The sequence below is a fragment of the Nanorana parkeri genome, unplaced genomic scaffold, assembly GCF_000935625.1.
Source record: "Nanorana parkeri isolate BGI_ZX_2015 unplaced genomic scaffold, ASM93562v1 scaffold1237, whole genome shotgun sequence".
In the NCBI taxonomy this organism is placed as follows: Eukaryota; Metazoa; Chordata; class Amphibia; order Anura; family Dicroglossidae; genus Nanorana; species Nanorana parkeri.
The window spans coordinates 611-13,690 of NW_017307505.1; the positions used below are offsets into that span (position 1 = coordinate 611).

Genomic DNA, 13,080 nt, shown 5'->3' on the forward strand with positions numbered 1-13,080 from the left:
GCTGGATTATGATCCCCGGCAGAGCGCGGATTTTCCGGCACAGCTACAAAAACAGACGACAGAGAGCGAGCCGAAATTTCTCCAAATAACGAGAATCGTGTTACTATTTTTTATTCTTTCATCTCCATCATGAGCCAGTTACCACCTACAGGATCTGGAAACGCGTCACACTCACCGATCTGAGTCACTTACAGGATCTGGAATCGCGTCACACTCACCGATCTGAGTCACTTACAGGATCTGGAATCGCGTCACACTCACCGATCTGAGTCACTTACAGGATCTGGAAACGCGTCACACTCACCGATCTGAGTCACTTACAGGATCTGGAATCGCGTCACACTCACCGATCTGAGTCACTTACAGGATCTGGAAACGCGTCACACTCACCGATCTGAGTCACTTACAGGATCTGGAATCGCGTCACACTCACCGATCTGAGTCACTTACAGGATCTGGAAACGCGTCACACTCACCGATCTGAGTCACCTACAGGATCTGGAAACGCGTCACACTCACCGATCTGAGTCACTTACAGGATCTGGAATCGCGTCACACTCACCGATCTGAGTCACTTACAGGATCTGGAAACGCGTCACACTCACCGATCTGAGTCACTTACAGGATCTGGAATTGCGTCACACTCACAGATCTGAGTCACTTACAGGATCTGGAAACGCATCACACTCACCGATCTGAGCCACTTACCGTCCGTCTCCGTGTATCAGGAAGTACCGGAGCCTTTGGATCAACATAACAGCCAGGTGTTCTATCAAAGTCTGTGACTGGGTTAGAATGTGTGACCGGTGACGTGGTCACACATTTTAACGTGATCCCGCCCACTTGTTCAGTGGTGGAATATGTGACCGGCGAAAGGTGAAGAATTCCAGCTGCTCCAGGGCAGATGGGCATCGCAGATGGTATGTGCAGGAGAACCACCGCCGAAAAAGTGGGCGGGATCACGTGAAACGCAGTCACAATCTTAGATAGAACACAGGCAAAGCATGCGTTTCGGTGGTCCTTCAGATCAGTCCTGGGCAACATTGAACACACACATGAACGCAGCTCTGCAGTCACTCAGACGTCATTATAAAGCTCAGATCAAATATGGGAACACATGTATACATTTCAATGCTTGAGTTCTTTCCCTCCCCCATCCACCCAAAACAGAACCTGGGTGGGGCAAACTCCGACCCTCCAGCTGTTATGGAACTACAAATCCCATGATGCATTGCAAGACTCTGGCTCGTCCCAGAGACCGATGCATGATGGGATTTGTCAATTCACCCCAGCTGAGTGCCTTAAAACACCCCCATTGGTTCTTGTCAGACTTTTTTCCTGTAGTATGTTTTTGTTTTTATTGTAGTGTTCTGAAGTGCTACACTGTACCACCCGACCAGAAACTATTCTCTGAGGTTAAAAAAAAATATATAATACTGTAAACTGTTGAAGAGCAGACATATATTTTTTTTTTTTAATTGGGCCGGTATCAAATAAAATGGGACAGTCCCCGGCATGGCTGCCTGTAGCCCCTTCTTGCAATTTGTTCTGCGAGATACGTGGCCCCTGGAACATTTCTCGAGAGTGAGGGACAAAGAGCAAGAGAGTGAGGGACAAAGAGCAAGGCTCCGCTGCACAGGATTGGTTAACGCCATTTTGGACGCAAAATTTGTTCAAACGGTTCGGCATCAAAATCCAAAAACATTTATTGGAAGATCCCACATTTTTTGAAACAATATGGAAATATATCCAACAGTTGTTTAAAGATTTCGGACCTGCGTCAGAACAAATCCAGAAATCAGCCATCAGAAGATTCCGATTCGTTGGCCGATGTCAACGTCGATCCAAAGAAAAAACAAAAAAGTCTATTTAATGAATAAAAAGAAAAGAAATCTGATTTTTCAGCCAATATCAAGACGGGTCCCAAAAACATCTATTCGAAGATTACAATTTTTGGATATATTTCTACATTGTTTTAAAAAAATAGTAAAGATTTCGATTTTTGGGCCAATATCAGAATGGATCCAAAAACATCTATTTCAGAAGATTCCGATTTTTGGAACGATCCAGAAAAATCAGATTTTTTTTTTGGACAGATATCAATTTGGATCCAAAAATATCAATTCAAACATTTCAGTTCTTGGACCGATTTTAAAAACAGACCCAAAAAAATATTTACTCCGATTATATTTGAACCAGTATCGAAATGGATCCAAAAAATCAACTATTTAAAGATTCCAATTTTTGGACCACATAGATCCAAAACTTCGCTCAAAGATTTTAAATTCTTGGGCCAATATCAGAATTGTTTCAAAAACATCTATTCAAAAGATTCCGATTTTTGGAACGATCCAGAAAATCAGATTTTTTTTGGACCAATATCAAGATGGATCCAAAAAACATAAATTCAAATTTTTCAGTTCTGGGATCGATATTAAAAACAGATCCAAAAAACATTTACTCAAGATTATTTTTGAACCAGTATCGAAATGGATCCAAAAATGTCCTCTTTAAAAAAAGACTCCAATTTCTAGACCAATGTAGACATATATCCAAAAATTTGCTCATTCAAAGATTTTAATTCTTGGGCCAATATTCCAAATGGATCCAAAAACATCTACTCAATGATTCAGATTTTTGGAACAATCCAGAAAATCTAATTTTTTTGGGCCAATATCAAGATGGATCCAAAGACATCAGCTTTTTGGAGCAATCTCAAAAACAGATCCAAAAATCATGATGATAATTTTTTTGAACTAGTATCGAAAGGGAACCAAAAATCACCTCTTTAAAGGCTCCAATTTTTAGACCAATGTAGACATAGATCCAAAAATTTGCTCATTCAAAGATTTTGATTCGTGGGCCAATATCCAAAAACATCTATTTAAAGATACTGATCTTTGGAGCGATCCACAAGATCTGATTTTTGGACCAATATCAAAATTATTTCCCCCCCTAAATAAAAAGTTTCTGATCTTTGGAACGATCCAGAAGATACGATTTTTGGACCAATTTCAAGATGGATCCTAAAAAAAACTTCATTTTTAGACCCGTATTAAAATGGATCCAAAACACATCTATTTGAAGATTATGATTATTGGACCCGTGTTGAAATGGATCCAAAAATCATCCTAAATTAAAATTTCAGATTTTTGAGGCTTTATTGAAATGGGTTCCAAGGAAAGTCAAACTGTTGAGCCCAATGTGGTACCGACGTTTCCCTCAAGAGTGGGCTAGAGCATGGCTCTTCCATCCACTTTCCAAAAAACACCGGCAAGGCCCAACATGGCCCCACCAACCACTCCTGTGCAGCGTTCCCCTTTAGATACTTGAGGAGAGAAGTGAAATTGGCGGACAGTCAGAGAACTGGTCTTCTACGATTGTCTTACGTGTGGCGATCTCTGGGCGTATCTGTCACATAGTCAATTAAAAAGGTTTTCGACCAAGAAAATAAAAAAACAAAAATATTTAAGAGTTGCTCTGATGGGAACACGCCAGAGGAACGGGTTATTTTATTTTTTTTAGTGTGCCCCCCAACGCCTCGTACGTCATCACGGAGCGTCAAACCTTCTCAGAAATGTGTTTACGGAGGAAGAAGATCTACCGATCTCAGGAAACGGCCCAAGTCTACGCGGCTCCCAGGAAGGTGCGTCGGGAGACCGCCGTCTAGTCTATTAGTGTTTTTGCGTCGTGTTAGCACGCGCGTTGTTCGCCTCTTGGCCGGCCAGGAATTGTGCGTATGCGTTTTCGGCGACGGTTGGTGGGCGTGACGGCTTTTAGTGTAGAGAAGATTTCCGGTACCGGCGAGCCTTTGATGAGAAGTGCTGTCTAGTAAGAGTGATATCCCCCTCCCCTCCCCCCTTCCCAGTTAACTCTCGTGTGGCATTTCAGCACAGCACTGGCACGCCCTCCGCGGTCACCAGCCTCCCGGTGCCCGGGTCGTAGGTCCCCGCCAGGTAGTAGAGGTTTTGCCGGTCCTGGTAGCGCTTGCTGTGGCTCATCTTTTCGTACTGCTGGCGGCTCACCACCTGGCACTTGTGTGAGATTGTCTGTACGTCATTTTCATCCTCGTGCGACGACTGGTACAATGCGTTCTGCGGGGGGGGAAAGAACATCGGTTACTCAGCACGTGCATGGAGACAAGAGTCATGTGATACAAAAAGGAAAAACTCTTAAAGTGCACCTGTCATGTATACCAGAGCTCAGACAGAGGGGTACGGAGAAGAAGACGACAGCGGTCACAGCATTATTGTGGAGGTTCTGGTATATGACCCTTTCTAAAGGTTGGCTTGTTGTTGGAGAGAGGGCATCGGGCTGTGATAAGCCCATTTGCTGCCATTGTATAAACATTGTAGACACATTTCAAGCCTGGACATCAGTTGGGTGGGTACTAGAGACAAGGAGGACACGCCATCTCGTTGGCTTCTTATATCTTGAGGACTGCAAAGTTGGGGGATGCCCAACATCATTCACTGTCCCCATCAACTGTGGTGACATTACAAAGCCAAATGGTGGTGTTACCCTCTCCAGATCAACAAGCTTCCTCAACCTTTCCACCAGGGAGGAACCCTTGAAGGAACCTTTGCTTATAATTACTGTACGTGCAGCTCATGGGACATTAGCATGAAAGCCGAGACATAGGAGTCAGTACTTTGGGTATTTGACACCGAGAGATACTCAATACAACCAAATAATAATTATAATAATAATAATAATAGCCAGAAAAAGAGGGCCAGTAGTGAAGATTGTAGTGCTTCCTCAGGCCAATGGTGGGCAGTTGAGAAATGTCCCTTACACTGGTGGTCAGTGGGAAGAATGTCCCTTACATTGGTGGTCAGTGGGAAGAATGTCCCTTACACTGATGGTCAGTGGGAAGAATGCCCCTTACAATTGGGGGTCAGTGGGAAGAATGCCCTTTACATTGGGGGTCAGTGGGAAGAATGCCCTTTACATTGGGGGTCAGTGGGAAGAATGCCCTTTACATTGGGGGTCAGTGGGAAGAATGCCCTTTACATTGGGGGTCAGTGGGAAGAATGCCCTTTACATTGGGGGTCAGTGGGAAGAATGCCCTTTACATTGGGGGTCAGTGGGAAGAATGCCCTTTACATTGGGGGTCAGTGGGAAGAATGCCCTTTACATTGGGGGTCAGTGGGAAGAATGCCCTTTACATTGGGGGTCAGTGGGAAGAATGCCCTTTACATTGGGGGTCAGTGGGAAGAATGCCCTTTACATTGGGGGTCAGTGGGAAGAATGCCCTTTACATTGGGGGTCAGTGGGAAGAATGCCCTTTACATTGGGGGTCAGTGGGAAGAATGCCCTTTACATTGGGGGTCAGTGGGAAGAATGCCCTTTACATTGGGGGTCAGTGGGAAGAATGCCCTTTACATTGGGGGTCAGTGGGAAGAATGCCCTTTACATTGGGGGTCAGTGGGAAGAATGCCCTTTACATTGGGGGTCAGTGGGAAGAATGCCCTTTACATTGGGGGTCAGTGGGAAGAATGCCCTTTACATTGGGGGTCAGTGGGAAGAATGCCCTTTACATTGGGGGTCAGTGGGAAGAATGCCCTTTACATTGGGGGTCAGTGGGAAGAATGCTCCCTACATTGGTGGTCAGTAGGAAGAATGTCCCTTACATTGGGGGTCAGTGGAAAAATTAAACCTATACGGGGGGGGTCAGTGGGAAGAAAATGCCTTATATTGAACAGTGGGAAGAAATGTCTTTCCATTGGTGGTCAATGGAAATAATTCTTACACTGGTAGTCAATGGGAAGTCCCAATGCCCCCCCTCCCCCCCCGATGGCTATATAGATCACTGGTGTCAGTGGTTACATATCCGAGAGCCAGAAATTGCTGATTGCTCCAGGAACCCGCAAGCAACCTTTGGACCCTAGTTGAGGAAGGTTGGCTTAGAAGCCAATAACCGAGATATGCATCTGTGACAGTAATACCATCATAATGGCCGTTGCACGAGGTTGTGAAACAAGAAAGAGAAATTACACCAATGAAGTCTCCAAAAAAGTCTAAATGTTGGGAGGGGTTAAATTCAGCCTATTGGTAAGTGAGGCCGGCCTTCATGGCCACGCTCCAGCCAACCTCGGAAAGTGTATACACAGCAGCACCACATCTACCCTGCCCGGGGCTTTTATTGAAATTGGTTTTAAATGGTGTTGGCCTTCCACTGAACAATGCCGAGAGGTGCTCAGCCAATCATCAGCGGGATCCTTACTTTGCCATCGCTGTGCCTTTTGCCCAGTTTCGTTTCTTCGGGATGGTAAAACCACTTGACTTTCACCACCATATTGCCGCCCCAGGACTCCCACATGCTCTCGATGCGTCCGATGTAGGGTAGGTTTGGGCGCCCGGCCGACAGGAAAACGGCGCATTCACCCACGTGCAATGTCTCCTTCCCCCGCACGATCGACTTGTAGAAGAGTTTTCTGGCTTTTCCTTTCATTCCCCGTCTCTGGAAAAAGAGGAGAAAAGAACCGATTTAGCGACGTTTGAAGGTCACAGGAGATTGTTCACGTCTTAGGAGCTCGGGGGAAGCATTTGCAATCTTTTTTTGGCACTCCATACATGTCCTTTCATATAAGTCAGTGGCAGGATGCTTACATTTAAAGGAGAACTATGGGGTTAAGGCTTTTCCGCATAGTTCTCCTTAGGGTAACGGGAGGACACAAACTAGCGTCCTCCCGTCACCCTAGGCTCAGTATACCGCGAGCTACAGCTCCCTATATACTGAGACGCCGCAGCCGAAGTGGATCCCGACATCGATGTCGAGATCCGCCCAGCTGCGTGAGTGACAGCTGGCTTTGCCTATCCAGACCCACCTGTACCCGCCCCCTCCCTCTTCCGTTCCGTCAGTGAACGCTGGCGGATCGGAGCGGGGAGGGGGGAATCCAGCCCCTCCCCCTGTCACGGCAGAGAGCCGTGACAGTATCGAGAGGTGAGCGAACGCCGGTATGTGTTCGCTCACCTCCCGATCTACTGAGCCGACCTGTGACAGTCTCATTGTCACAGGTCGGCTAGAACTATGAGGTGAGTGGAAAGCACTCCCCCTCATAGTTCTCCTTTAACAGCCCCTGAGCTCCGGGCAGATATATAATACACAAATAATGCAGCACTGTATACATTAATGGAGAATTATGAGGAGAGTGATTTTCACTCAGCCTCATAATCTGAGCCGACCTGTGACAATGAGACTGTCACAGGTCGGCTCAGTAGATCGGGAGGCGAGGGAACACATACCGGCGTTCGCTCACTTCTCGATCCTGTGCCGGCAGAGAGCCGTGACAGGGGAGGGGCTGGATTCCTCCGATCCTCCAGCGCTGACTGGTGGAACGGACGGGGGAGGGGGCGGGTACAGCTGGCTCTGCCTGTAGATAGGCAGAGCCAGCCGTCACTCACGCAGATGGGTGGATCCAGACATAATTGTCGGGATCCGCCCCGGCTGCGGCGGTCTCTGTATACAGGGAGCTGTAGCTCGCGGTATACTGAGCTTTGGGTGACGGGAGGACGCTGGTTTGTGTCCTCCTGTTACCCTTAGGAAAAGCCCTGATCCCATAGTTCTCCATTAAGTGTAATAAGTGCATTTTTATATGTGGAAGACGTGTAAGTGTCTGAATTTGACCCGGCATCAGCTTCTTGCTGCGTCTATACAGTAACGCTCAGACTGGGAGAAGGAGAAGTAGCACAAGGAGCCCATCAGCTGGATAACAATACACAGTTAAGGAAAACAGTAGACATGTAAGCTTTGGTAAAATTCGGTATAGTTTGGATATTTCAGGATCCGGATCCAAAATCTAATTCGGTTCGGATATTTCGTTATCTCGGGATTCAGATCAGAAATTAAATTCGGGTTCGGAAGATATCCGAATTTTTGTTAGTTTCGGATGAGTTTACGAATATTCGTTGTGAACAGCACAGAAAACCATCTACATATATGAATACTAAAGCTGAATCTCCCAGACCCGCATGGCATTCAGGATCCGAATTTCCGAATTGCATTGGGGAGCTCCTGAATGCCATTCGGTTCTGGGAGCCAAATACATATATTACTAAAACTGAGGCTCCCAGACCCGAATGCAATTCGGAAATTCAGATCCCAAATACCAATTGGGTCTGGGAGATTATCTTTAGTATTATATATATCTATATACAGTATATGGCTCCCATGTTGCCATAAGGACAATTCGAATTCAGACCCATTTGGATGCATTAAATTGAAAAACACATCTGATTGGCCAGAAAAGTCACATGTCCGATTCAATTTAGTTTTTGAGTGAATTTTGGACGGGATCCGAAATTCAGAAATGGAAATACGGATGTGTCCGAATTTCGTACGAATTTTGATTCAGGACTAAACGAATGGCACATGTCTAGAAAACAGTGCTGGCCTATCTATGCCTCCAGCCTGACTGGACAGCGAATAAGCAGCTGAAGACCAATGAGGTCATCCCCCTTCTCTCACCTCCTACCAGCATGTTCCTGGTCATCAAACCTGCATAAGGGGCTCACCTGACTGGCTCCCAGAGTTTTTTTTAACTAGTTGATTTTTTTTTAAATCTACCTGGAGTTTAGCTTTAACTAAAATAAAAATATATGATACATAAATTTCGAACACATAAAAGGTGTGAACTTTCCCACCAAGACAGAGGCAGAAGAGCCCGGCACACATTAAGATACAAGGCCGGTAGAAATAGGCAACTGAACGGGTCATTATGGTTAAAGGAGAACTATGGGGTCAGTGCTTTTCCTCATAGTTCTCCTAAGGGTAACGGGAGGACACAAACTAGCGTCCTCCCGTTACCCTAAGCTCAGTATATAGGGAGCTACGGCTCGCGGTATACTGGAGACCGCCGCAGCCGGGATGGATACCGACATTACTGTCTGGATCCACCCAGCTGCGTGAGTGACAGCTGGCTCTGCCCATCTACCCGCCCTCTCCCCCGTCCGTTCCGCCAGTCAGCGCTTGAGGATCGGACAGGGGAGGGGGGGAATCCCTGTAGGGAGCCTTGAGTGACAGTCACGGCTCTCTGCAGTGATAGATCGAGAAGTGAGCGGCGGTATGTGTTCCCTAACTCCCCGATCTATTGAGCCAACCTGTGACAGTCTCATTGTCACAGGTCGGCTCGAACTATGAGGATGAGTGATTTTCACTCGCCTCATAGTTCTCCTTTAAAGCTGGTGTAATCTATGCATACAGCAACCTTCCCTTGTCCCACTCTGGGTCTGCTGATGAGATTCTCAAAACAGCTGAGGATCCCAAATCTCATGAGAAGACGTTCCAGCGCAGTGCAAGAGAACCTTCAGAGAAAATTTGGGTTTCTCAGCTTTTCCAGGATCTCACCAGAAGGCCCATTAGGTCACGTTTCCCTTTTTTAACTCCTTCCATTGACTTTATTTTGGTGCCAGCATTTTGATGTTGGGATTTTGGAATATGAAAGGCGGAAATTGAAGGAGATCTTTGTGAATAACCAACCTATGGATTAACATATCGAGAGCCATAAAGGAAGACTTCGTACCTGGGTAGGCTCTCCAGACCACCTCCAGAGCTGACGTGCGGGCAGGAAGGTGGAAATCTTTGGCCGGTTTTCCACGGAGGGCAGGCGTTGCTGTCTGGATAGGGGCTCTTTGGTTTTAGGAAAATTTGAAGGGGTCCCTTTCCTCCTCTGTTTGGCTTTTTGTCCTGAGACAAAGCAACCCCGGGACCCTTGTCCGCCATCCTCCGCGTGCTGCGCTAACAAAGCGGGCACCGGGTGAGTGAGGCAGGGCTGCAAAAGCATGGCAGAGTCTGCTTCGTCTGAACTCTCCGAAAAGTCCTCGTTGTCCGTAGAGCATATGCTGGAGCTGGATATGGAGCCGGAACTAGAAGATGAAGAAGACCCCGAGGAAGAAGACGACACCGATATTCCTGCCAGAAATCTAGACGGAACACTTGCTCTTAGTCCTCCCGTGTTATCCTCCTCATCCTGGTCGGAGTATGAGCAATCGCTGTCACAGTTCACGCCATATTCCCCTTGCCCAGTGTACTTCCCAAGTGCGAGGCCCATGGACAAGTGCTCGTGCAGAGGTGGCTTCCGTTTCTTGTCCTTGGCCAATCCCGATGAAGCACCATAGCTTTGCCCGATCCGGAGCCCAAAGTCTTTGTCGCAGAGCAAGAGAGCTTTACCGTTTTTAGTTTTTGGGGACATAACCCCCTCGTGGTCAAGTTTGACTAGAAACTCATTACCTGACTTGCGTTTACCCCCCTTGCCCTTGTCCTCTTCCTCTGGCCTCTCCCCTTTCTTTGTCCTTATAGGCTTTTGTCCTGCCGCAATGCCGCTGTTGGCGCTGCCTCCAAAGGGGCTGTAGGAGTTGGCCAGGCTACTGAAAGAGTCCGCTCCGAAACCATTACCAAACACGTGGGGCTGCTCCCGAGACTTTTGCTTCTTGCTGCTCCCTTGGGATGGGAAGGGATCGTTAAGCCCACCGCCGGTCTTGTTTGCAGCTCGACGCTTGCCTTGAGAAGGCCAGTCTAGCTCCATACTGCTTGAGCGACCTAAGAAGTTGGAGGCAGGCAGTGGAGTCTTTGCACCTGAGTTGAACACATCCATTTTATCTGCAGAAGATGACAGAACACGACATGTAAAATGAGCCCTAATGAACATTTTACTTCTGCTGAGAACAATTCTGTAAAAACTAAAAATTTCTCTTTTTTTGAGTTTATGCTTTTTTCCAAAAACATTTCACACCGATAACACAAACAGCAACTATAGTGCCCCAGACAAAACCCAGAACCCTAGGTCACAAAGTATCGGCAGGAAACTCATTGCAACAACTGTAGACATTCTACTTTTTAGTCCACCCAAAATATTTTAGGAAAAATGGATAATTGAAGTAAAAGTCACCTGACCGTTCTTTGATTGCCACCACTCACCTGCTTTCTCTTTGTTCACGGTTTTCTTGCCAGTGTTTCTAGAGGTGTCTGCCGACTCTCGGTTGTCCGAGCCTGGGTTCTGCGAGGAGTCCGATGCAGTTGTTGTGTTGCTGGCATACCGCTTGGTTCTACGGCTTTCCGCTGACAGCAGTAAAGCTGGAGAGGGTTCCGTACCTGCTGATCAAAAAGAAACCCCATAGTCAAGTTTGAGTATCAGGAACTGTTCATCTACTACTATGATCATTGGCCTCACATGGATAAAGGAAGTTTTAGGTTAAAGCGTAAAGAATGAGATGGTTTACCATGCTGCCCCAAACTTCCGAGCCCTCATATTGACCATATCTGGAAGACAGAGGTGGAAGGAGCTCATTCATGTTGAGAAGCACAGCTAAGGGAGCTAACCCCCCCCCCCTTGGTTACACCCGGTTCTCTATAAAACCATGGTAGCTCCTAAGGCTAAGAGACACAACACCAGCACTGTGAGCTCCCACAGAGCAGTGATCAGGAGTGCGTACCGTTAAAGGTCACTTGGGCCAGATTCAATCGGGTAAGGTCCAAGAAAACCGAAAGCATGCCCCTGGTTTGTTATCAGTCTTACAACTTCTCCATAGTTCCATTTATTGAGTAGAACTTTCCAAGTTTTGCCATTTTTGTACTTGGACTATAGCACGGTAGAAGCTGAAGTTCCCTTTTTAAGCTGGCTAAGTAGATCACTTACACTGAATTGTGAAGTCAGGAGGCAGCAAGCGGATGTTGTTGAGTGTAATTCTCCCCCGGTCTCCATCGTCAAACGCCACAGTCACAGAGTCCGACTCCCCATCATCACTGGAGGGCCCTGGGGAACAAACAGGAGAGATGCTGTAATACAGGAGGAGGGTCGTGGCTAAGCTACAGGCTTCCTGCTGCTCTCCATCTGCTGCCACGGTATGCGACATTTCGCTAAACAAACCTTACTGTAATGGAACCACATGCTGCACAAAAATGGGTTACAGTCCGGACAGCGACCCCTATTGGCTGCTGCTCAGGAGGTTCAAAAAGCCTTTTTTGTATGTAGGTACGTAGATAGGACAGTGTGAGATAGAGAGGTGGCCCGAAAGAGAGAGCGCGAGGGGGAGAGGGAGAGAGCGCGAGGGAGGGAGAGAGAGAGAGGGAGAGAGAGCGAGCGCGAGGGGGAGAGGGAGAGCGAGCGCGAGGGGGAGAGGGAGAGCGAGCGCGAGGGGGAGAGGGAGAGCGAGCGCGAGGGGGAGAGGGAGAGCGAGCGCGAGGGGGAGAGGGAGAGCGAGCGCGAGGGGGAGAGGGAGAGAGAGGGGGAGAGGGAGAGAGAGGGGGAGAGAGCGAGAGAGACTGTACAACCAATCCCACATTCCTGGTTTCCCATGTGTTCTCATGACATCACATCCGATATTTGCCATGGTGTCACTGCTGAGCCTCAATATATAATATGGGACCTTTAAACCAAAATCCTATAACTTAATTTAGAAAAAAAAACCCTGCAAATAATATTCATGTATATGTATGTAAAAGCACTCAGACCCACAAATGAGATATTTGACATTTATAGAGCTGTGCTTCAGATCTGTGTTCGCGGCCATTTTGGGCTAACTGAAGCTGGGTTGGAAAGCGACAGCTGGCAGTAAAAATCCAGGGAAAGCGGTTCAGAAGATATCTCCCCCTCCGGCTATACGACCTTTGTATTAAATAAATTCAGCTTAGACAAGTTGATGGAATTTTAAATACGAATCTAATCCTATTGATTTGTATAGTTCTATCGTCTCCCGTAGCGCAGTACAAAGTAACAAACATAACAAAAGGAGGGCAGTACAGGTAACACAATGTGTCTATTGTTCAGAGTATCTATCCAGAGTTATCAGATGAAGTAACATTTCATTGCGTCTCCAGACAGTGATGATCTTTTCACCTATTAGGTAGCACCTGGCTGGTAGCACTCATTAGCAAAATTATATATACATCATCTATATCTATATATACATATATATAGATCTATAGATATATATAGAGATAGAGATAAAAAAATTGCATATATATATATATATACACACTTTTTTGTCTCGTCCGGGTAGATAATACGAATCAGTTCATCTAAGCGGAATGTCGGGGCTGATGGCCGGGCTCTGGTACAACACATCCACAGTACAGGTCCT

At 46.8% G+C, this 13,080-nt stretch overlaps 1 protein-coding gene across 1 annotated transcript in view; it reads right to left on the reverse strand.

The window, feature by feature from the left end:
- Nucleotides 1-3,818: 3,818 nt before the first annotated feature.
- Nucleotides 3,819-13,080, reverse strand: part of BAHCC1 (BAH domain and coiled-coil containing 1) — a 103,562-nt gene continuing 94,300 nt past the window's right edge. The window contains 5 exon segments of the mRNA XM_018568741.1: nucleotides 3,819-4,094; nucleotides 6,227-6,463; nucleotides 9,525-10,600; nucleotides 10,919-11,092; nucleotides 11,637-11,753. Coding sequence (XP_018424243.1) covers nucleotides 3,888-4,094; nucleotides 6,227-6,463; nucleotides 9,525-10,600; nucleotides 10,919-11,092; nucleotides 11,637-11,753 — 1,811 coding nt within the window. The 3' untranslated portion in view covers nucleotides 3,819-3,887.